We start from the raw sequence: 25,824 nt of genomic DNA on the forward strand, positions 1-25,824 counted from the left end.
ATATATTTGGTACAGGGCCTTGCTATGCAGCTCAGACTCGTAGTGATCCAATCCTCCTGTCTCAGCTTTCCCAGCACTGGGATTATAGACATGCGCCACCATGCCCTGTCTTGATGGCCAGCTTGGTGCCCAGGGCTGCCATGGTATACGTACCAGAGATTGAACCTGGATCCTTGTGCTTACCAGGCAGGCACTCAGACTGCTAAGCTATCTTCCCAGCCCAGCTTTAGTTTCTTCATTTGTAAAATTGAGCTGTTCACTTTCCATCATAACAGAATCAGAGAAAACAAAATGAGGTCTGTGAAGAGCCTTGCCCCCGGTCATATAGGGAGTGGATCCTGAGTTCTAGAATCAGACCTTCTCTTAGTCCCTTTTCTTAATAAACTGCCTCAGACTGGATACTTTGTAAAGAAAAGGAGGGTGTTGTGCACAGTTTTGGAGGCTGGGAAGGCTGAGAGCCTGACCTTGCTTCAGTTCAGCGCTTGGGAGAGCCAGCATAACTCGTGGCAAAGGGCATCACAAGACGAGGTGGAGGTGCGGCCAGGGTGCTAGCTTGTGCTCCTCTTTTAATGTAACTAATGTGGCCCTGATTGTTTGTGATTCCAGATACCACCCCAGCACCCCACCTTTAAATGCCATTAACCTGTGAATTTGGGCGCTAACTTTCCAGCGTGTGATTTTTTGGGGGATACTTAAATTCCATACACATCCTCATTGTTAAACCTAAACTTACCTCTTAATAGTTTTTTGTTGTTGTTGTGTTTTTTTTTTTTTTTTTTTTTTTTTTTTTTTTTTTTTTTTTTTTTTTTTTTGGTGGTACCCAGGGATTGAACTCACAACCTGGTGCTTGTCAGGCAAGCACTTTTTCCCGAGCTATCTCCCCAGCCCCTAAACTTACCTCTTAATAACAGTGCAAATTGTGGCAACACCAGTGGTATTAACTGGCCAGCCTTTCTATAAATCATACTGTCAAGCAGAACACAGGCATGATCTGTCTAAATAGCTGCAAAGTAAATACTTTTATTGTTGCCATAATTAATACAAAAAAAAAAAAAAACCACCCTGAGTCATCCAGTCATAAGTGGAAGGGTCAGAATCCAAACACTTTTGTCTGACTCTAGGGCCTACAAGGTACTTTTCAACCCCTTAGTTAAACTACTCTTTCTCTCCAGATCTAATACCTTATCAACAAATGGGGCTCACAGAAGCTGTGTCACAGTTGTGGGTCAAATCCGGGGCTGTGACTGTCAAATGCCACCCATTGGGTCCAAGGTCCACCACACTCGAGTGCTGTGGTGGTGAGGGACAGTGGACAGGGGAGAAGATGACCACAACCTTGAATGGTACTCTAGGCCTTGAAGTGATGTTCCTTGCTCTCATTAGAGAAAGAAAGCTTTGAATAGACAGAAAACAGGACAGGGGCTCTTTTCTCATCTTTAACACGCCTAAATATCTAACACCTGCAAAAGCTGCCCAGTTGCATTTAGAAAGGTGTCTTTCATTTCTTCTGTTTCTTCATGTGTCTGGGTTTTTAATATTAAAAAAAAAAAACTGGGAAATTAAAACAGCCACATAGGCTAAGACGTTTACATCATATGATGCAGAGTAAAAGCAATAAAGCGACTCAAAGAAGTTATTCAGCTCTTCTGTTTTGGGTGTTCACTAAATTTATGTAAAGCTGTCATCAGCCCAGAGGACACTCGAGTCACTGTTCTGTCTGGGGCACGAGAGAGGAGGAAGCTGTCTCAAATGAGCACGCTTGGTGGTCTATTTTCCCTCCTCACCCTCCTGAGGTGGGCTCAGTGCAGCCCCTCATCCTCCCACTGAGCTGTAATGCCAAGCAAGTGTGGGGGTGGCAGTCACGGGTAGGGGAGGAGCACTGCGGGAGCTTGAGTCCTGAGTCAGGTCCTAATCCCCAGACAAGGCCCCACCTGAGCCCCTCACTGCGAGCTGCACCTGTAAACTGCCAGCAAAGATGTACAGTTCCAGTTTCCTCGGAGACTCTCCCTCCAACACATAGTGTCACCAGTGACATTTCAGTGTCTAGAAGAGTTCTTAGCCCATTTCTGGGGCTGAGTTTCTTAAAGACATCAAAAGCTTCATTTGGGAGCCAGAAAGATGGCTTTGAGGACTAAGTGCAGGGACTGGGGCTTGATCCCTGGCACCACCTGCCACACCCGCCCTTCCCCTGGTGTGCTTGGCAACTGAGACCGGGTGTGGTGGTGCACACCTGTAATCCCATTGCTGGGGAGGCTAAAACCAGGAGGATCACTACAGTGCAAGCTGCATAGTGAGACCCTGTACCAAATACATTGAAACTGAAAAAAAAAAAAAGCCTCATTTGGGTCCAGGGTTGTAGCTCAGGGATACAGTCCCTGCCTGGCAAGTGGGAAGTTCTGAGTTTGATTCCTAGTACCAAAAAAAGAGAAGAGTAAAACAAAAAAGAATAAAAATTAAAAGCCCACCTCATTTGTTTATAATGAATAGTTGTTTTTTTTGTTGTTGTTGTTGTTCTGTTTTGTGGTACCAGGGATTGAACTCAGGATGCTGCATTTGCCAGGCAAGGGCTTTTTCTACTGAGCTATCTCCTCGGCCCCCATGAATAGTTGTTTTAAACTTTGTCAGGGAATAAAAAGACTTGGAAGCTCTAAAATATTGTTTTCATAGACACCATGTCCCACTATAGTCTAGGAAGGTACTTTGAACTATAAAGCTTCAAATATGTGTCAATGATTTATTTTCGCTGCTTAGCGTGCAGCCCCTTGGGTCTCACCTGCAGTCTCAGTTCAGCCTCATGCTTGGCCAGGAAGCCGCTCACGGCCTCAGGTCGTCTGCTTAGGGTGCTTGAGATCCACGCCCTGGGGACACTGCGGGGCTCTTGGCTCTCTGGGGCACTTCTCCAGGCAGCTCCTCTTGCTCTCAGACTTGGTAGGGTTTCCCCATCCCGCCCCTGGTGCTGCCCTGTCAGGACAGTGGCCTTGTGTGTGGCTGTTGTCTGCTGATGTGATCTTCCCCACCAGACTGGACCCCAGGAGGCAAGGCCCATATCTGTCCTGCCTTCATCCGCGGGTGGCTCCTCACAAGTGAGTGTGGCATGGATTGGGGAAAGGAAGAGAGTGGCTGTGTCTTCACAGAAAAGGCAAACTGACCGCTCAGCATCGCTGGCCTCGGTGGCATTGCTGAGTTCAGCCCTGGGCTCCAGTGCACACGTACTTTGTGACCTACGCAAGCATCAGAAAACCCGGGGCCTTGGTTTTGCCCTCCTCTTTGGAGCTCAGAAGCCCGTTGCAAGGCTTACAGCAATTACCAGCGTAGATGTGCTGCTGTGCACACTGCCTGGAAATGCAAAACCCTGAAAAGGCACACCACGGTGAGCATTCAGCGCAGCTTTCCCTTGCTTTGCTCGAGAGTTACTTCTGATTTTCCCTCAGTTTCCACATCCCCGAATCCACAAGTTTAATTAAAAGGACAGATATTGTGGCATTTGTGCTCAGGGTGTGGAGACATGGTAGCAGAGGCATGAGAGAAAACACAATGCCATCGACGCCCCCGAGGACCTTGACACGGTGGAGGTAGATAAAGCGGACACACATATGATCGCTGCAATAAAACTAGATAACCAGCGCACAGCACTGAGCAGGGCCTTCTATACAAGCGTGGAAAAGCATATTTTGCCTAACCCAAGGGCCAGGAGAGGCTCCCAGGAGGGACTGAGAACCCAGCTAAATGTCTAAAGATGAGTAAGTTTAGGAAGCACGTGAAGACATCAGTGGCATCCTGTAGAAGGCGCAGCGTGATCAAATGCAGAGGCTACTTCTGACTTCCTGGAGGCTGAATTAGAGGCAGGACGTGGTGGGAAGCAAAGCACAGGGGGCTCCTTGCATCTAAGGAATGTGTATTGTCAGGGTCATGCGTCCATTGAAAGATTTTAGAGGCAGAAGTGCATGAGTGGAACTGCAGCTCAGGTGCATTGTTGGCATGAAAGTAATTGATAATTCTCTAAGAAAACCCTTTAAAAGACAGTCCCCTCCAGGCCATCTCCAGAAATCTACATGTTCATTTTTTTCCATACTTGCTAGAAGTCAGTTATGCTTCAACTTGGGGACTCTGTAGAGACCTTTTTCTGCCTGCCTTTAAAGCATTTGTGGAAAATGAGGAGGATGAGGTATTCACTTGCATGATCCCATTTGGACGTGCAAAGTGGTAAGAGGAATAAAACCACAAGAGATTTGCAGGTGGAAGCTGGGGCTGTCTCCAGATCTCTCCGTGGACCTGAGACTGAGGTGGCGAGACGCAAGCTCTCAGGGGGTTCCTGAGATGTCAGTGGGCCAGGCGCAGGGGGCTCTTGGATAAGCCAGACATAGTTGTGGCTGAGAACCTCTGACCAAGGGAGTCTGGGGACGGGGAACTGAGGCCTAAAGAGACCAGTGATGCAGGCAGTGGGAGCTTGGCGCTATGCCCAGAAGGGTGGGCAAAATCTGGACTGCAGATGCCTGCCGGGCCACTGAGCATGCTCCTGATGACAGGTGAAGGGTAGGCCATGATGGGACGAAGGCAAACATTGTCTGTGTTACTGCCAGTGGGGGAGTGCTAAGAAGCTGGGTGTGATACAGTGTAGCTCAGTGGTAGAGCATCTGCCTAGCGTGGGGGCGGCACTGGGTCCTGTGCCAAGCAGGGGGGAGGAGTGGAAGGAGAGAGAGATCCAGGAAGTGAGGGAGTTAGTGTCTACTGTGCAGAGAAAGATGACCCTCTGGGTTAGGCAGTATCTGGTTATGGCTACTATTTACTGTGCCTAGAGTCAGATATTTGTTTTGATTTTTTCCTCTTTTTTTAAATGTATATGGTACAGGGTCTCACTACACAGCTCAGGTTCCTAGTGATGCTCCTGTCTCAGCCTTCCCAGTGCTGGGATTGCAGGTGTGCACCACCACGCCTGGTTTCGGTGGCTGGTTCAGCCCTGGGGTGGGGCCAGCGCAGCATGTGGTGCCAGGGATTGAACCCTGGTCTCTGTGCTTGCCTAAGCAGATGCTTAGTCCACTGAGCTATCTCACTGGCCCAATTTTTCCCTCTTCTTAAAGCCCTGAAAGAACCCTGGGAAATGGATTGGAGGAAGTCCATGAGCCCTTGCCCACTATTCAAAATTCCAATTAGTTCTGAAGACCAATAATTCATCATAACTGTTTTGGTATAAAGCACCCACCAGAACCAACAGGAGACCACCTAGGACCCTGGACTTACATCACATGAGCATGATGCTTTCTCCAGGAACAGTAACGAGTTTCAGCCAAGAACACTGCTTCCGACCCCTGGAGGACTGACATTTACAGAACTCATAAGATAGTGCCTTTCTTCAGTCGGAAAACTTCAGAATTCCAAGGCATATCTGGCCCAGAGTTTCATATAAAGATGGCAGACCTGAATTAGAGTCACTGTGTTGGCACTAGGGGGAAGGGACGTGATCCCTTGTGTTGGCACCAGCATCATAGTAGGACCTTTGGATGGAGGTCCTAAGGGCTCCCTCCAGCGGTGGTGACGGATGGCCATGCAGTGTCTAGGTGAATACAGACCAGAGAACAGCCGAGTGCTGAGGTGCTAAGTCCACGGAAGGCTTCCTTGCTCTGAGGCTTCTTCCCTCCCTCACTGCTCCATGAAGGCAACTGGGATTCCTTGTTGCTTCCTGAGCAAGGCCTTGAAGGCCCTCCATGAGAAAGGCTCCTGAAAAGAGCACTGGCTTCCTCCCTGCTGGCGCACCGGGGCTGCTCCCAGGGACGGCGTATAGAGCCATCTGCCTCCATCCCACCTCTGGGCCCTCTCCAGACCCGGGCTCCCCAGTGACAACCCCTCGTCCTGCAGTGGCACTTACTTGGGGAAGGACCTTGCCAGGCTGACTTCTCCACCAAGGCTTTATTGGCACCATCCCCAGTGCAGTGTGAGGCAGTTGTTTGCTCGTCTGCCTTCACTGTACGGGAGACAAATGCCATGCATTGCTCCGTTTAGCTGGCGCAGCTGTAGGCTGAGGACATAAACCCTGAGTAGAAAAGGCTTGAGTCTGTGGCAGGGGTAGTGCAGAGAACAGCTATGACAAGAGCTGGGTCTTGGTCCAGACACGCACCCATAGGAGGCAGCCAGGAGGTCAGAGAAGCAGAGCCTGGCTGAGACGCGAGTGGGCAGGGGCTCCTGGGCGGTCCTTCTCTTGCTCACAACTTAGAGAGGCTCCCCACGCCAGGTGGACAAGTTGATTCCTTCAGCTGGACTCCTGATTTGCACACGTTCCCCCTCCAGGTGATTGTTACAGCTCCAGCACCCTTCCAGAGAATGCAATCATGTCTCAAGTACAAATAGAGTTGAAAGGCAGGGCTGGAATCCAAGGCCCATTAACTGCCTTTGATATAGGCGTGAGTAAACACTGTGTGGGAGCAAGTGGAGGGGTTGGTACCCAATCTAGAAAGTGATTTGAATGACGGTCCCTGGAATCTGGGCCGAGTGTAGGGGAATGAACACAGGAAGGGGCAGTAGACAGCAAGTGTTGAAGCCCATGCTGGTACTGGAGGACCAAAATAGGCAAGTGGGCAGATGGGTGGCAGTGCTGGAGAGTGGGACACCTGAAATGTGTGTTTGGGATGGTCCCTTTTATTAGTAATGACAAAGACTCAGGCATGCTCTGGGTGACTGATGCAGGTGGCAGGCAAGAGCATGTGGCAGGAGGCCAAGGCGTTGGTGGACTTCCATGTGAATCAGGAGTCTGCTTATCATCCTGGAAGTGGTAACGGAAGGAGTGGAGTGGTGCAGGTACAAAACATCTTCAGTGAATGAAGGGAATGAGGACACTGTAAGATAGGATACCTCCGTGGGGAACGGGGTGTTCCTTTGGCAGATGCTTCCCTGGAAATGGTATCTCTGAGAAGGAAGAAATAATTGGAAAGCAGCAGATCTGGCTCAGGAATAAACAAGGGTTGAAGAAAAAAGCCGCAGCTGTGGAAGCCTCAGGGGAGTGTGTCCTCAGGGTAGTGTTTCCTCAGGGGAGATACCAGTGCCAGTCAGAGCAAAAGTGGAGGACATGTGCTGAGGGGAGATAAGGACCAGAGGAATTCTGCTGTCCCTGAGCCACTCTCCACAGAGCCCAGTGGAGCGGGGGAGGGAGGCAGGAGGCAAGAAGTGGGATTTGGTCAGGGATAAGGGCCACAGGAGATTAGGATTTCTTTCTTTCTTTTTTTTAAGGTGCTTTAAACAATTTATTTAACTGAAATGGACTTACATTTCTTTCTGAAGTGACTTCCATTCATTTTGAGACATCTTTTCTCCATGATTTACAGGATCTTCAAGCCAATATAAATATTTTATAAATATTTGAATATTTGGGTATACACCTGCACAATAGCTTGGCAATATCTTTCAGCAACAAAAACACTGAAGAGTAAAGACTACACATGATTACTAGGTACAGTAAAAATCTGCTGCAAATATTTCTGAGGTAAGAAGGCACCATATACCCGTTCCACTAAGAAAACCACCCTTACAGCACAGGGTGATTTTATTTTTGCATAGGACCTAGAACACTTAAGCTGCCAATTAGGTACTGAATGGCAGAGCAACATCCCCAGTTTATGCCATGAATTCATAAGGAACAGGTTCCAACACCTCAGGTTCCTTTCCATTGATCCTCACAAAGTGTGCTTCTCTGGGAGGGGCAGGTTGGCACTTCAGTTGAACCCAGGTACCCTTCTCTTTGGCTTCCTTCTTTTTCTGTTCATTTTCCTTGACATGTTTCAGGAAGCTATCATAACGGGCTTTTTCCCATAATTTTATTGAGAAACAAATAGCAATGAGACAGTTTCAAATCAAATTGGTAGGACAGTTTCAATAATTAACATATTGCATACATTCTTCCTAGTGGTTATTTGCTCTACAAGATGCAGACATGATATCCTATTTACAAACACTGTTACAACGAATCCCTCTATTCTTTAAGAAAATGTAACTATATAACTATTCTAACCATTTTGAATACACAGATACAAAATGGACATTCATCTGTAGGATTTCTGACATTGGCCCATGCCCACAAGGACACAAGGCACAGTGGCCCTTGGACAGTCCAGATGGCCTACCCTGGAGGCTGGGAGCTTAAGTAGCCTGAAGGATGGTGCCTGGGCTGCTGAGGTCAGGGAGCCCAGTGAAGTCTTTTAAGTTAGGTGGTGATAGACACCAGGTAAGCAGACCCAGCCCTGCTTTTAGATGCAGGTGCGCGCCCAGAGGTGCGAAGCCCTGTAGGACGTTGTATGCCACAGCAGGCAGTGCCATGGGGGGTGCTTTACTGGTGGCACTGGGAGCTTGTGGCCCCTCCTTGGTAGCCTGTGGCTCCTGGGAGGACTCCTGGCCAGCAGCTCAGGTTCCTAGAGGGAGGGCGAGCGAGGACTGGGCCTTATGCCTTTGGACAGATGCACGCTTCTCACCTTCCTGCTACTGCTCTGAAGGGACAGGAGAGGGTGACAAGTGGTGCCCAGTGCCCCCTTGTCCCTACCCCTCCTGCAGGGCTCAGAGGTTGGTCACTGGGGACAGGAGCGCAGGCAGTTTCGTTATTGTAGCTCCTGGAGCGCTGAGCTTGGCACCGAATCCCCTTTCACTCAAGAAGGGGGGCTCAGATGCTATTTTGAAGGCTGCTCTGTCTTTCTATCTTAGGTAGGATTCGACCCTGCCATTGCCTTCTGGTCCTGCGGAGTCCTGGCTTCTGCTACTACTCTGTGCCACCAATTTTGAGTTTGCAAATCCCTTAAGGCTCCTACGTGTGTTTACCTGGGGAACGATATCCAGATTTGTGATAAATCACTTCCATCGGTGTCGTCTTTGTTTTCTGCTGTGGAAGACAATGGTCAGCAATTTGCAGAAATCAGTTAACTTTCCTTCTTAAATTAAAAACTACATATCAAAATACTATCTCCTTTTAGAAGTTGGTACACATACATTCCTCTTACAGCTGTCACAGACCCAGGCACTTCTGATTTATTGAACACCCGCAGTTCTCTTCCTTGTCTGCTGAGGAGGTCATGTGACATATACCACTGTATTGGTCACGTGACATGTACCACCAGAGTTGGTCATGTAATCCTAGACAATTGTAACGCAAAAGGCAACTTCCATGAGAGTAGACTCAGCAAGACCACTCAGGAGAGTGGGGCGTCACCATCTGTACCCAAGTTCGTAAGCCACAGACAGGAGCATGACATTTGACACACAACAGCTCTCATTTGCAGATTTATTTTGAAAGAACACTGAATTTTATTGTTATCTAAATAGATAACTTCTGCATTCTCTTTTTTTTTTTTTTTTTTTTTTTTGAAGACGGCATACGAGATGTTGCGGCGTGACTGGAGTTCAGACGTGTGCTCTTCCTTCCCTCATTATTTTATTTTTTTTTTTTTTTTTTTTTTTTTTTTGGCGGAACCAGGGATTGAACTCAGGCCCTTGGGCTTGCCACGGAAAGCACTTATTCCACTGAGCCATCTCCCTGGCCCTCTCATATCTTTTAAATTACATTAAATCACACCTTGAAAATCCAAGAATATATGGTCACAATAGCATGTAATTTATTATAGTTTTTTAAATTATGCCAATTAGATTAGGTACCATGCTTTGTTCATCTTGGTGTAAGTAACAAAGCGCCTGAGACTGGTGTGGGGTTTTTTTTTGTCTTCTTTGAGACAAGGTCTTGCTCCGAAGCCCAGGCTGGCCTTGAACTCACATCAGTCCTCCCACCCTTCCTCCTGAGTGCCTCTTGAGGCATTCCAGGCGTGCCCCTCCACACCCGGCCAAGAGAATGTTTTAAAAGCAACTGTGGATTGGTTTCTCGGGCTTTTAATTTGTTTGTCTGAATGAAATGATTATGATTGAAAATAATGTTAATATAAGCTGTATTATCAATAAGCATAACAGGTAAACTTAGTTACAGAATTTCTATGAGGTTAGCAAAAGAACTGTAAGTTGCTAACTGTATAAATACGTTACAGTAGGGTAGTTAGAGCAGTCATCATATCGGACAGACTTGAATCCAAGTTCTTGTGTTACGTTCAGCGTAAAAAGGGGAAGTGACGTACCTCTCTCTACCCCGCAGTTGTCTGCAGTGTGGGGCAGTGACCGCGCTGCTGTGCGGGTTGTGGTGGACATTAAGATCGTGTGTATCGCAGCTGATCCTAAGGACAAGGGCAGGAGAAAGCTGATCCCAAGGACAAGGGCAGGAGAAAGCTCTCAAGCATCTGAACTTTCCAAAGTGGGACACTTCTCCAGAAGCTAGTATAGCAGTCATGCGCCTGAGGCATGGTAAGTGAATTCTGGGCTTAAGGACACCATCAGGCCTGAAGCTAGACTGCCCGAGCACTAGCCTTGATCCTTCCTCACCAGGACCGTGGCGAAGTCTCTTCAGCCTGCCGAGCCTCGATGTCCTTGCGGGTATCCTGGAGACAAGTGGAGTGTAAACACGGGACTGTATACAAAGCACTTGGAGCCTGGCATCTGGTAGAAAGTGTTTGCCTGCATTGTTATTATTGTCATTAGTACATGTCCACTCCGGTAAAGTAGAAATCGATCACGAGGCACGCGTCTTATGGAATTTGATTCCCCTGGTTTAACCAAATATATTCAGCTAAATACAATAATCACACCTATAGAACTGAGATTCAGACTGTTCACAGTGGTCCGCTCGTTCTTCTGAAAAGTTACAGAGAGTTCTTTGAGCTTCTTAGCTGGATTTTTTACCTCCACTCCCTATCAAAGAGACAAATACTTTCTGTTTAGAGGACACTCTGTCTTTATCTTGTTTCCACAATATCTCTGGGATTGTTTTGTCCTGGGCAAGTGCTGCTTCTATTCAAGGGTCACCCCCTCCTGGGGAGGAGTGAGGCACTGGGCTCTTTTCCAGAGCTGTTCGCAGGCCATTTTCTGACATTGCGGAGATTAGATAATCTACTTCAGTGGGTGTCATCCTAAATTGCTCTTACAGAAACTGATTCCAGAAAACACTTTGAATTCTGCCCAGTTGAGGTTCACATGTGGTGTGAACCTGCTCACTGTTTTAAGCATTCATTTGCTAATTCATCTCCTCACCAAAGACTTGGTGAAGCACACAGCTAGTGTCGGGTTACCAAGAGGAAGAAGACATGGTTTCTGTCTCAAATGATCCTGGAAAACTTGTGAACCCTCACTGAGTCACCACGATTTTGTTGATTACCCCCGTGGGCCAAGTATGTTTGTAGGGATCGGGGTTGTGGTGGTGAACAAGGGGACTGAAGGCCTGACTGAGCGCCTGTCCTCAAGGGATGTGCACCCTGCTGGAGAGAAGTGGACTTCGGCTGACTCTTAGTGGGTTTTTCAGAGGCGCAGTGAAGAGATAGGAAGGATAAAAGAAACTTTTACTAACCCCAAAGACACGGAGAAGATCAAGGGCAGTGGGGTCAGGTAGATCCTCCGGCCTGAGACAAAGAAAGCTGAGGCTTTTATAGACTTTTGCTAGAGGAGGAGCTTGAGGGGATGTTTAGAAATAGCTGAGGAGCTGATCGGGGAGGTCCCCGAGGTGCCGGGAACACTGAAAGGAAACTGCACCCTGGGCTGGGCTGGAGAAACTGGAAGGTGGTCTGTGGGAAGGAAGCCCTTGTGTTAAGGGCCTCAGCCGTATTAGACGACCACCATAGTCATTCCACGATTCATACTAGGGCCAGAACTATCAGCTTTCGTCAAGGATATCAAGACAAGCACACCAGTGCTTTCTGTGACTGATTTTTGATCAGTGCTTTTCATTTGCTGCAGATGACAAAATCCTTTGTTCCCAGAAAGGGGTTTATTAGATTATTTTCAGACTGACAGGAAGGCGAGGGAGGAGCTTGTGCGCCACAGCCGATGGAGAAGGCCAGCGTCCACAGAGGCTTGCTCTCCGCATGGCGCCCTGTAGGGCTGCTCCCCGGGGACATACGCTGTGCCCTTACTTTGCCTCCCTCAGATGCCTCTGTGGAAGAACTCCGGAGGAGAGAGGTCCTGGGAGACGCGGCTCCAAGCCTGCCGGGTTGTGTATCTCGGAAGGCTCACTGTGCCAGGCTGGATGAGCCCACCCACACACAGGCTAAAGCAGGCCAAGCGAAGGACAGCTGTGCTTTTGCAGATGCATCAGTTACGTTGCGTTCAGTGAAGACGGAGCCCAAGGACACCTAGGAGACTTGGCCTTTGCCTTCTGCGCTGGGAATTCTTTGAACACTTGGGCCTCAGCGATGTGGACTTGCTGTTCTTCCCATATACATATGCTTTTTACCATCACTGTGCCTGTAGTTCGTGCTTTTCTCTTTCTGGACTGTCTTTTCTCACCCTACTTTGTTTGGTTGGCTTTTGGTTGAGAAGCCACATCTGTGGAGTGTTCCCCGCCCCCCTAATGGTATCATTAACCTCTTTCTATGTCCCTGTGGCAGACACGTCCTATGCTTTGAGTGATTTCCTGCATTGTGTTAGGATGATCCACTTCCATCTATCCCCCTCACCCATGAGCGCTGCAAGATCAGGGGGCATTTACTCCTGTTTGTAACTTTAGTGGCTACCACCTAGTACAACCAATATAGATTCCAAGAGGCACAACTGGACATGGAAATAAGCAGGAATTTACCAGCTCACGACACTGGGAGAAAGGCAGGCATTTCCTTCCAGGGAAGCAGTGCCTTTACAAGGACAGGGACATGAGGGAAGCACGGGTTTGGAGAAATGTACACAGCTTGTCAGCTGAAGAGAGGAGTCAGCTGGAGACTCAGAAAGTCCACAGGGGTGAGATTAGGGAAGGTCTAATGTGCCAAGAAAGAGCTTCAGCTTATTGGAAAGGTCTGGGGAGGCCAAGCTGAAGGATTTTGAACATATAAGGGACTCACATGATCAGATTCATGTTTTTAAACAGATTTGTCTCACAGCTAGATAAAAGATGGAGTAGGAGAGCTTAGAGGAGAAGCAGAGACCATAGATAAGTCATCCCAAGCAGAGAGTGGGGCCAACCAGAGGGCAGGGACCATGGCATAAAGACTGCACGTCCTCATACACAGCAAGACTCATGATCGGTGGCATTTGGGGATTAGCAGACAGCGGGGTCAGGAAGTGGCAGCCATCACTCTCCACCTTGTTTAATTTGTCTGCTGCACTTATCTCAGATATTGACTTGCATGTTTTATTCCTTCCTCCTCCTCTTTTTCTCCCCCTTCCTTCTCCCCTCTCCTCTGTCTCCCTCCTCTTTGCTCTTCCTCTCTCCTTCTCTCTCTGATGTTACAATGCATATTTAAACTGGATGTAGTGATACGTACCTGTAGTCCACATTGCTGTGGAAGCTGAGGCAGGAGCAGGAGTTTGAACAAGTCTTAAAAATAAAATTAAAAGGTTTGGAGTATACCTCCATTGTAGAGCACTTACCTAATGTGAATAGATTCTGGTTGAATCCCCAACACTGGATAGTGTTTGGTCTATATAGTAGACAGTCAATGAACATTTGTTGAAAGAGGATGAACCACACATAGTCAGGCTTTCTTTTCCTGAACCAGTGATCTTTCCACAGGACCTAGGTTTGGAGGTTATCAGATTCATAATTCTATTTCCCATGCTTAGCCTAATCAGTTCTACAGAGATTAAAATCTACCAAGCAATAATTTTATATTTCACGGCTTCAAAAAGTGGGCAAAAAATAACCATTATGGGAGGGCCGGCCAGATAGCTCAGCAGATTAAAGCACCTGCTTAGGCAGACATAGGGACCAGGGATCATCTCTCAGCATGCTGTGCTGTCCCTGCCCTTGGGGCATGCTGAGATGGCAATTGAGACTGGGCATGGTGATGCACGCCTATAATCCCAGCATTTGGGAGGCTGAAAATAGGAGGATCACTATGAATCCAATCTGTGTAATAAGATCCTGTAGACCCTGTACTAAATACCTTTAAAAAATAGTTGCCATAACCACCATGAGTATAGATTTATTTTGGTTATGGCTAATTAGAGCTCCATATGCCTCATTTTATATATATATATATATATATATATATATATATATATATATGTCAGATTATTTTCCCATGTTTGGGAAATTTTCTGCTGCTATTACTTTTGCAAAGTTTTTGTTGACACCCATCAGTCTTATATTATTTTTCTTTGCATCGTCTTGCAGCTGTTGGATTGCTATTTCCCGGTTCCTTCTCATTTTTAAGAGATCTCTCCTTTTGTGATTGCTAGCTGCAGTGCTGTCTTCAAGGTCTGAAAGCCTGTCTTCTGTTTCATTCAAGTGCTTTTGCCATCTTTCAGTGGAATGTTTAATTTCTTGGATATCTCTTGGAATCTGTTTTATGCATTCTAATTCTTTCCTATATTGTTCATTCAAAGTTTCCATAATTTTGCTGTGCTCCTCTATTTTTTATCTGTCTTCTATTCTGTATTATTTTTATCACTTTTTAATTCTTTTTAAAATGAAAACAGCTGGGGAGATAGCTCAGCGGTCTAAGCACCTATCTGGCAAACACAAGGACCCAGGTTTGATCCCCAATACCATCTGCCATGCTGGTCCCAAAATCCTGGGTGAACCATGCTGGTCACCAAAACCGGTCGTGGTGATGCACGCCTATAATCCCAACGCTGCAGAGGCTGAGACATGAGGATCACTATGAGTCTGAGCTGCATAGCGAGACCCTGTACCAAATAAATAAATAAAAGATTTTTTAATTAAAAAATTACATTTTGAAAAAAATAAAAACCACTGTGTTAGTTCAAAAATGTTAGCCTCTGACCAAGACACATCCATTAGGATGAACTATTTTTAAAAAGTGTAGTGAGGACACAGATAAACTGGAAACTTAGCTCATTGCCAGTGTAAATATTAAACAGTGCAGTTGCTATGGAAAATGACACGGTCTTTTCTCAAACATGTAAAAATAGAACTTCCATATGATCTAACAATGCCACTTCTGGAAACACACCCAAAAGAATTAAAAGCAGGGCATGAAAGAGCTTTGTACAGCCAGGTTGGTAGCAGTATCATTTGTAACAGCCACAAGGTAAAAGCAAACCCAGCGTCCACTGACAGATAAGTAGATGGAAAACAGAATGCTTCATGACTGTATACAATGAGGATTACCTCCGAAGGAAGGAAATCCCAACACGAGCTAAACCTTGAGGCTATTGGGTTAAATAAAATACAGAGTCCTAAAAAAGACAAGTACTGAACGAATCTGCTTACAGGAGGTGCCTAATACACTCAAATCCAGAGTCAGCAGGGCCAGAGGGTGGGGAGCAGAGCCCTTGTGTAATCGACAGAGTTTTAGTCTTGCAACACGGAAGGCCTTTTGCAAACAACACGAGTCTCCTTACCAATACTAACTTGCCAAGGGTGGCACATTTTATGTATATTTTACCGCAGTTTAATAAATATTTACCACTTGAGGTATGCACATCTGCTACCTTATTTGATCCAAACAGCCTGAATTTTCATTAGAAATTCAAGTCCTGTTTCAGAGTTCAGAGGGTAAGACTGAAAAGTAAGATGCATTGCCCTTACCACATAACTAAGCGAAAGCAGAGCGGAGCTTTACACCAGGTGCCCTGGCCCAGGCCTAGTCCAGGCTTATGCCACATCCGGGAGAGGTGCTATAGCCGAGCTAAGTCATCTGCTGGCAGCAGTATGAGAAACCAGTACTTAGCAATTTGTGGCTGAGAGCTACAAGTGTGGGTGTGAGATGTGGGATGTGGGGTGTGGGGTGTGGGTAAGAGAGGGAAAGAGACAGAGGAAGAACAATATAACTAGGAGTTGCAGGCTGGTGCCCAACACCTGCTCTGTACTCAGGGTTTAATCCCACACTTCCTGAATCTCCCCAGGGCAGGTGTGAGTCAACAGTAAACAAGGTGAGGAAAGGTCAGCCAGCACTTCCTCTGCTGGCGAACCAGGAGTCACTGCCCTGGAGATGTACTGTGTATGTGAAAGTGAAAACAATCAGCCACGTGAGCAGGACTGGACATGGCTCTTGCTTTTCGACCTTCTCCTTCCTGTGAAGGCAAAAGAGGGCCAGATGCACTCAAAACAATCATGTAGATCTAGCAGGAGAAAGAGGGAGTGGTAGGAAATGCGCCTAGCAGGAGTCCTCCTGGACAAATCACCCACCAACTTCCCATAGGGCCTGAGTGCACCCCTTTCTCTGCCTAAGGATTGGGCTGCGGTGACCACCACCATTTCCATATCCTCTACTTAGGCTGAATTTAGAAGGGTTTGTTCTCCCACAGACAGCTAAAAATACAGAAAGAGGGGCTGGTGAGACAGCTGAGCAGTCTAAAGCACCTGCTTAGGCAAGCTTAGGCAAACGCAGACCTGGTGGTTCGATCCCTGGTACCACATGCCACGCCATCTCACACTTTTTTTGTGGGCTGAGCTGGCAATAAATAAATAAATTAATTAAACAAACAAACAGAAAGATCATCTAGCCTCCTACAGCTTTTATTTATCATTCTGTATCTAGTATAGCTTCTATTTATCCCAGGCCTACTACGTGTCAGGCACTGTGCTGACATTTGACAGGTATGAGTCTCGTCTGCCCAACAGTGAGGCTGCAACTGCACATACAGCTAGGATCATATTTCCCAGAGTGTTTGTCTCAGAGGCCAAGGGCAGGTGCAGAATTTGAACCTAGGTCTGTCTAGCTCCGACTCCACTCCACCGTGTTAAGTTCAACAGGCAGGATGTGAAGAGTGAAGCAGCCAGGAGGCAGGAAGCTGTGGGCTCTGCAGAGTCCCTCCCTGGGGACTGCAATGTGAGGAAGCAATTGCCTGGTACACGGGCAGTGACTTGAGATGCGAGGACACATGTGCATGGGGAGGGGACACTGCAAGGCCACTTGGGAAATTGCAAACAGTGTGTTTGATGTGAGGGAAACTGTGTTTTGCTGCAATTGGAGAGCACAATTTCACTCTCTTCCAGTTCATTGGAACCATATTATGAAGAATCTTGCTATACACAGCAGTTTGTAATTTATTTTGTAGACAGTGGGAAACCATCAACAGTTTGCGTCGAGGGGTTTGCAAGTAATAGCACTATCTCTACATATGCTTCATTTTGTAAACTGTGAGAAAATTAAATGCACCTGAAACATTTCGAAGAGACCAGTTGTGTTCTCACGCAAGGCAGAAGCCTTCCTGACTAGGATGGCCCCACAGGCCAGCAGCTGCAGTGCCAGCCGCCTGAGCCCTTGTGTCCTGTGACATCAGCTAATTATGACAGCTCCTTTCCTAGAATGATTCGCTCTTTTTCTCTTATGCTTTAGGAAGGGGTAAGAAGCTTCAAGGAACTTCGAGCCAAATTTCAGAAATGGGATGCTCCGCCTCTCCTAGGGCCTATTAAATTCCCAGCAAGTGTGTCTCAAACAGCTGACATCGGATGGGCATGGCCAACCCCGATTGTGGCCCCTGGGAAACCCTGCCCATCCTACCACAACTGGTCCCCGGCGCGGGGTCCTGGCGCTGAGGCCAACACCCCTCAAGCCCAGCGCATGAAATGGACCCAGAGGCGTAAAATCCAGAAGAGCTCAAGTTCCCCAGGACTTTTAGAAAAACCTACTGCATCTTCTCCAAGGGAGTCCCAGGTAGCTTCTCTGCCCCCAGATGTGAATGCATCAAACCCAGAGGTGGACGATGAGGAGAAAGGGATGGGGGCCAGCAGCTTCCAAGACAAGCTCAGGAAGTGGGAGAAGGTTTCATCTCAGAAGGGCGTGATGCGCTTGGCTCCTCTCCTCACCAGTGGTGGGACTAAGGCTTTCCAAGGTCCAGGAAAGCAGAAAAGCACGGGGCTTCTTCCAGAGAGACCATGGGGGAATATTCAACCAAAATGGGCCCAGACACTCCCTGCCCAGATGGAGCTGGCCCATAGAAAAATCCTCGCCACCTCTGAGAAGGTCCCCTCTCTCCGCTCTGGAGCGGGCAGGAAGAACCAAGAAAAACCCAGTGTTGCTAGCTCAACAGATGATCCCTGCCAGCCTGCTTACGAATGTGAGCTCGCCATCCCAGCCCCAGGTAGGAAAAGAAACCCCTGCGGCCTGAGGGAGGGCACCCTGGGTCGCAGTAGAGCTGTCTTGCGTGTGACTTGGGCAGTGGAGCTCAGGAATCGCCGGGCTGGCTGCTAAAGCATAGACTGAAGTCTGTGCAACGTGCTTAAGTTCCAGGAATTACACTGTGCAACTGTTTGGGCAAACTTGAATTTGACTCCTAGCTTTACATCATGTAAGCTGCATGAACGTGGGTGATGTACATACTTCTTAGAGCCCGCTCCATTGGCCTATGTGGCAGAGGTGTTACCAGAATTCTCTTCGGCAGCACAGCGATCCCCTCTCGCTGCTCAGTACAAAAACTGAGCGCTGCTGTATTCTTCTCCCCCCCACCCCATACTTTGCATGGAGTCCACTAGCAGGCTGTGGGTTCTACCAGAGAGTACCGTATATGCGTAGCTCTTCCGGCTTCTTTCTGTCTCTGCTCTGCCCTTGTCTACACCACCGTCATCTCCTGGACGAACTGCAGCAGCCTACTGGCCCCTCCACTTCTACAGCCTTGCCCACCCACGTGGGTCGCTAAGGCACGGATGTCAGCCTTTCCCCCTCCCTGGCTGCACTGAGTGAAGAGGAATTGTGTCGGTCCCCACGTAAAGTGTATAATGTAGTTTATATATAAATGAAATATCCTTTAAAATATATATTTTATTATCATACAAGTACCTCCAACCTGCAGCCTAGACACATCCAAACAGTATATACGTAACAAAACTTCCTTTATTTTTTAATGTTTTTATTATAACATTTCTAGTATTATAACATTGCTAGTATTAGCATTTGTCGTATTAGTGTTATAGATGTAATTACAGTAAGTTATCAAAAGCAAAATCGATTGGATACCTTTTTGTAATTCTATACCACAGCTGCTGAAACTTACTATGTTGTTTTACAAATAACAATGTGCCCAAGTTCTATTAAATAAGGAAACTTACGCATCTGCTTAGGAACAGTAAACACCCATCTTCACAGCGCACACTCACCTAGGTACTCGCACATGGCACATGATGCACAGGAGTCTCCCCTGGGCCTCTTGTGAGTGGCAGGCACCGGAGGCCGAGCTGGCACCGTTCTGTGCCCTCCGTTATGCTGCTCCACATCCAAGTCCCTGCTGTGCAATGGGTCATGAAAAATTACTAAAAATCAATATTGTTTTGACAGTTGATGTCTGCTATCTTTTTTCCAGTGCTAATTTTTTTTATTATTATTTTTTAAAGAGAATAAAGGACTGAGGAGATAGCTCTGCAATCTAAGCACCTGCATGACAAGCACAAAGACCTGGGTTCAATCCTGCCTTGGTACTGCAGGCTGAGCCAGCCCCAGAACCCTGGACGCACCATGCCAGCCACTGACACTGGGCGTGGTGGCACACACCTGTAATCCCAGCACTGGAGGGGTTGAGACAGGAGGAGTCAAACTGTGTAGTGAGACCTTGCACCAAATAAATAAATTTTTGAAAATTTCCACTAAAGAGACTAAAAATAGTAAATAGTGTCAGAAATGATGTAGAAATTTATTAGTCCTAGCTGTCCAGAGCCCTGTGTGACCTACAGGCCCATTCGTGGGACATGTCTTCTCAGAGCACCAGGTGGGCTCCACCCCAGGTCTCTATACTTACAGCCCCTCTGCCTTGCAGACTCTTCTGCCTCTCCTTCCCTTCACTAAAGAAAGCCTTGGTTCAAGTGTCATCTGCTGAGTGGACTTTGTTGGTTACTATATTTGAAAAGGTACCAAGTTGTCCTCCCATATCACTTATTCCTATACCTGGTATGTGGTTATACATTTTTTCAGTTACTTCAGAAAAATTTTTTAAAAAGATCATCTTCCTTGCCGCCATATCCCTAGAAGAACAAGATGTAAGACCAAGTTGAATGTTTCCTCAAAAGAAAAATGTATTGAATGATTGGGTGGGTAGGTGGATGGATAGATGGATGGATGGATGGATGGATGGATGGATGGATGGATGGATGGATGGATGGATAGGTGGGTGGATGGGTGGGTGGGTGGGTGGATGGATGTGTGGATGGGTTCCTGGATGGATGGATTCACAGATGGATGCATTCATGGTTAGATAGGTGGGTAGAATTCCTGTTTAAAAATTCTCCTTGATTTCTCCAGTCCTGAGATTACAGACTAAACTACTTACCACAGTCTTTACGGCCATGCGTTCTGGACTTTTCTGAGTCTCAGATCTTTTTCCTACTTCTCTTTCCCTCCCTTGCCAGCGACAATCAACTGAGGCAAGAGTTCCAGACATCTCTCTTGAATTATCTTGCTTATTTGTTGCTTGTTTTGCATCCATTTCCTCCAATTAGAGTAGAAATTCTTGAAGGTAGCATTGCATGTGTTCTATCCCCAGCTGCTAGAACAATGCCAGGCATACAATAAACATTTAGAAAAGGAAGGATGGAAAGGGAGGAAAGATGGATAAAAACAAATTAGAACTATTGGGAGAGTTAAGTGAAATAACTGTAAATTGCTTAGTAAAATGCCTGGTAAAAATTAGAAACCTAGTCGGTAAGTGATAGTGTATTTTCATTGTCTTCTCTCTAATTTGATAAAAACTGCACCTTCTGATATTGGGCTTAGAGCTAAGGTCTCAGAAGGGAATAATTTTACTCTGTGCATCAGAGCAGTGCCCCCTGCTGGTAGGGCAAGGATGCTGTCCCTCCACTCCCGGCTTGAAAAGCTCAGGACAGAAGCTACAGAGAGGCACCTCAGAGACCCTGCTACTTGCTAAGTTTTACCCTGAGAATTCTGTAGGGTCAGCTACATATTCTGAAAACCAAATATGAAGGCACTTGGATTATACACGACCTTTCTGTGTTATTTTCAGTGTAATAGGCAGATATGATTTGCATGTACAATACTGAAATTTCTGTAGGAACTGGATTTTGAGTGCAGAAGCACAAAATACATAAAATCTTGACTTTAAAAGAAAATTCAAGGCTATAACATTAACAGATACCAAAAGTTACAAAGCAGTTTTAAGCCAGTCCTAGGCTATGAGCCCTGGAAATCAGAAGAAATTTTTCTCCTCATTGTAGCTCATGTGCTATGTTACATCCTAAGTGTTTGAAGAATCCTTTCAGGGAAGAATCTCTCTGTCCCCTCTAAGCAGGTCCTGGGAGATTAAATGGGACACGCTCCTGCCTTGGGGCCCCATGGTCATAGGGAGAGGGACCAGCCTCTCCACTAGTGCCACAGTGTTGGCACTGGTGATGGAATACAAATCAGAGAGTGGGTCATTCTGGCTTTGATTTCTGGAGAAATCAAGAAAAGCCATCCTGAGCTTTTGGAGCTATCATTGGAGCAGAGTTTTTAGAGTGGGTTGAAGGCAGGCCAGGATGGCACAAGCCTATAATCTCAGTACTCTGGGAGGCTAAGGCAGGAGGATCTCAAATTTGAGCCCAAGTTGGGCCACTAAGAACTTAATGAGAATCTGTCTCAAAATTAAGAAGAATAAGGAGGGTGAGCTATAGCTCAGTGTGAAGGCTCTGGCTTCAATCCCCAGTATGGGGGTGGGGATGGGGTGGGGGGAGAGTTGAAGCTTGAGACAGAGAGAGAGAGACACAGACAGACAGACAGACAGACAGACAGACAGACGAGAGAGAAGCATCCCAGAATAGGAACGAACAGTCTCAGGTAAGAGGTGAAGGACTTTGGGCTGAGTTCAGTGGTCTGTGGAGGGCTGATGCCATGCGATGAGGCAGGCCAGGCACTGGTGTGGGACAGGTAGGCAGTGGGTCTGCCGAGGGCTGGGCACACTGGCTGCTGAGTGGGTGCAGATGGCCGGGAGGAGGACTGAGGCAGGGGAACCAGTCATGACATGGAAACCATGACCTGCACATTGTCCTGTCTCTGCTCAGCAAACCCTCTGGACACCAAGCAACCCCAGCTCCCCAGAACGAAGCCACTGCCTCCCATTGAGTCTCTGGGTCCTGCTCCCCCAAAGCCTCCAAAGCCCCCAGCCGTAGATCTCCAGGCTTTCCAGAGGCAGCAGGCTGCCCTCACTGAGACCCAAGCCAAAGGTAAGGAAACGTGGGAGCTGCACACTCCGAGTGCCCTGCAGGCCACGTCCTGGGTCCCTCCCTTGGCACCGATGCCCAGGTAAGGCAGCACCACCCTTCTTCCCCTGCCCAGGCCAGATGTCCATCACTGTGGTGCACTTACACAGGCTGGACAACTTGCCTGCTACATGACAAAAGCTGTGGGACTTGGCCCTGCCACTCCCAGGCAGCCTGCCTCCCCTGAGAGTGCTTGATGGGCTGGGAATACATCCAAGAGGAAGAGAACAAGAAGTCACTGAACAGGGAGCTGGTGAGCCTTGGTGCTCCCTGCAGACCCTGCTGCCAACACAGTGGTGCAGGGCAGGGGAGGTGGGGGCTGAGGGGAGCAGGCCAGTGGGAACGTGGCCCGAGGCCTTCTGGAGGCCCAGCAGGGTCCTACGGGACCGGCCTGCCCTCCCCGTCCCTTGGAGGCACTCACACAGCTCTGGAGCCCATTCCTCGGCGCTACTTTGCATCTTACTCTGCTGCTGAAGGAACGGCAGTCACCCACTCCTCACCCACCACCTGACCTTGGTGGCACTTGAAACCCCTGACTTGGGTCCTGTTGCAGGAGAGCACTCTTCTGGGGGTCATGTGTGGTAGTGCCGACACACGTCTTACTGTGGCCACGGCCACTAGCAGCTGGTACATGGAGAGAGCGGGACACTGCTCCTTTGACTGATTCAGGCAACTTCCTCTCGTGGGTTCCTCCAGCCTGATGATGCTCAGCTTGAGCACATGTTGGCATCACCGAGAGGACTTGTTAGGGCTCACACGGCCAGGCTCGGTTTCCAGCATCTCAGATTCAGCTGGCCTGGGGTAGAGCCTCAGAATCTGCCTTTTAACGAGTCATAAAGGGATGCTCCCACTGGTGGCCCAGGAACCACACACTTGGAGAACCGGTGCTGCAACCCATCCGAAGCCTCACCCTGGAAGGAAATCCTACACAGAGCGACAGCGTTCTCCTTAGTTTACTTTAGTAACCTGACCATCTCCACATCAAAGAAGGCTAAGTGTGGTTTTTATAAATGTTACATAATTAAGCCTTCGCCTGCTTTCCTCATGGGAGAGACAGTTTTCCAGGAGCAGGAGTGAAGCACCACGTCTTCATAGTACAGTGGCCTCACGGGCTCCAGCTCCCCAGCCCTAGCCCTGGATGTTCAGGCCTTGTTCTCACTGAGTCTTTCTGCTTGTTTATAGGTAGCAGTAATGATAGTTCAGTCTCACAAGACCACAGTGAGAACAGCAAGGTGATGTGCACTTGAGTACCTCAAAAGAGCCTGAATGATGCTTAGCACACGGCCAGTGCGCCTGCAGCCACACATGGGCAGCCGTGCTCACTGCCCTGCTCTGTACAAGACAAGACAGGAATAGAGAAACCCTACAGAGGCTCCCACCCGCCAAGGAGATCGTATCCATACCTGCTCCCTGACATGGGGGTGACAGCCACAGTGCAGGGACAGGGAGTCCCCGGAGTCCCAGATGAGTTGCCACTCCACACCAGGCTTTGAGAGCTGGTTGTGGCATGAAAAGCCCTCACTCTACCAGACTAAGGCCAGTGCCTCCTTCTCACTCTGCTTCTTGCCCTTGCAGCGGACGGGAAAGAGCTCCTTGGTCCTCCAGAGAGGTGAGTCCATGCTCCAGCCCTGCGCAGGGGCCCGATGTCGGTGCTTGCCAAAAGCCCAGTGTCTGTGCTGCTTGGAGAAGCTGAGAGCAACTTTTGCTTTGAATGAAGTGTTAAGTGGCATGTATGTAACTCCTGTGCTAAAACTAAGTTGCAAAGAGGTTTTGTTAATTACGGAGAGGGAGTACATTGAAATATCAGCTTCCATAGTGCTAGACCAAGTGGGGACATAAAGAACGCTCCGGGCGGCTGGGAGTTGGGGTGGTGATGGGAGGAGGATGTTGTTTCTGGGGTGCTCCTCCTCCGAGCCTTGCCATGGACGTGGCACTTCAGCAGCCCTCCACCTGCATGGTGTCCGTTGAGTTTTGGGGGCTGACAGCCTTTGCACAGATGTCCTCCGGGCTGTCTTGGGATGACTGCATGGCTGCTGCTCCCAGCTCCCCTGCAGCTCCTGCCCTGAGCTTTGAGTGTTTGCCACTTGCTGTGTAAGAGTGAAACCTATAGGTGCCCACATGTTGACTTGGGACCTCAAAAGCCTCACAATGAATGCTCTTCTTTGCAAGAAGGCTACTCTTAAAAGGGGAGCTACACTAAAATATCAAATGTTCATACTATTGTTTCATGTGTCAAATGTTTATAATAGTGCAGCTGTTATGTTTGTAATAGAAGAAAACACAAGATGTAGACTTTGTACACTTGGGGTAGGGGTCGCGTTTCCTTGAGAGGGTCAGGAGCTCTTTAGAGTGCTATCAGTTATCCGCTGCTGCAGGGGTCAGTCCGTATAGTGAGGGTCTGCAATGCATGCAGTGAGTCGGGCAGGTGGGCTTGCTCAGACCTTGTAGCCAGCAGCAGGCTTTAAAGGCAGCTCTGCCACAACTGGCTGGGTGGTCACATGGCTAGGGAGAGTGTGCATATGGCCAGTTTGGCCAAGTGGGAGGGCACAGGAGGGGACAGAGCACTCTGCTGAGCTGGGGTCTGGTCATCTGTTGAAGTCACACTGTAAGCATCTCAGTGTGAGCCTGCTGTGGTTTTAGGTCTAACGGATGTGCATCTTCCTCGCCTCTTTACTCTAAGATGACTTCTTGATTCTTTATGCAAGGAAATAGCAAGTCCTTTCTATGTGAGGACAAACCTGCTGTGAGGGGCCTGTGGCAGAAAGTGGCCTGTCTTCAGGAGGGCCCTGTCTTCCTAGGGGATTCCTAAGGGCAATTCCAACTATTCCCTTTCATGCTAACTTTAGAACATAACTCAAGATGGAGTGAGATTTTGTTATTTATCAGTTATGGTCTAGACCAGTGGTGGTGAACCTATGGCATGCATGCCACCACAGGTACACAAGGTCCCCTCCATCAGAATGCAAGCCAAGTCACCCCAGCAGCCCAGCATGAAATAGTAGCTGTTGTTTTTTTGTAACCTAGAACCTCACTATTCAAGTTCAATTGTAGTGCTGGCACTTTGTGATAAATAAGCGGGTTTGGGCAGTCAGTCTCTAAAATGTTCGCACCACCGGTACAGCCATACCGTGGTAAGAAGGAGGACAAGATAGGCAAAGAGAAACTACACTACTGAGGGGTGGCTTCATAGAAGATAAAGTCACTTGATCTATGTCCTACATAGTGACTTGAATTAGATGGCCTTCCTCATTTGTTTCTATCTGTGATACTGTAAGGTATGCATATACGGGCAGGGTTAGGGAAACAACCACATTCCCTTTAAGTGCTAGTGAATGGATGGATGGATGGATGGATGCATGGATGGATGGGTGGATGGGTGGATGGATGGATGGATGGATGCATGGATGGATGGGTGGATGGGTGGTTGGATGGATGCATGCGTGGACTTGTCAGTGAACAATCAGGATAGACATAGACCATGGTTGACAATAAGGACATAGTAATGAGGAAGAAGAAATAAAAAAGTATCCTAGCATGCAAAAAATAAGAGATGAGATTGATCTGTGAATATCGGGAAAGCAGTGTGCCTTTAATGAACACGTAAAGACATCTTCTCTTTATTATCCAAATACAGTGTAACAATTATCTATGTAACATTTACACTGTATTAGGTGCCACAAGTC

General features: G+C 47.8%; 1 protein-coding gene across 1 annotated transcript in view; it reads left to right on the forward strand.

Annotated features, from left to right (window-relative positions):
* Fyb2 (FYN binding protein 2) overlaps window positions 1-25,824 on the forward strand; it is a 122,609-nt gene that overhangs the window by 15,743 nt on the left and 81,042 nt on the right. The window contains exons 2-4 of the mRNA XM_023702673.1: window positions 17,301-18,045; window positions 21,944-22,105; window positions 23,717-23,750. Of these exons, the coding sequence (XP_023558441.1) occupies window positions 17,301-18,045; window positions 21,944-22,105; window positions 23,717-23,750 (941 nt within the window). The remainder of the gene's footprint in view (window positions 1-17,300; window positions 18,046-21,943; window positions 22,106-23,716; window positions 23,751-25,824) is intronic.

The sequence above is a fragment of the Octodon degus genome, unplaced genomic scaffold (genome assembly GCF_000260255.1).
Source record: "Octodon degus isolate 3935 unplaced genomic scaffold, OctDeg1.0 scaffold00156, whole genome shotgun sequence".
Classification (NCBI taxonomy): domain Eukaryota; kingdom Metazoa; phylum Chordata; class Mammalia; order Rodentia; family Octodontidae; genus Octodon; species Octodon degus.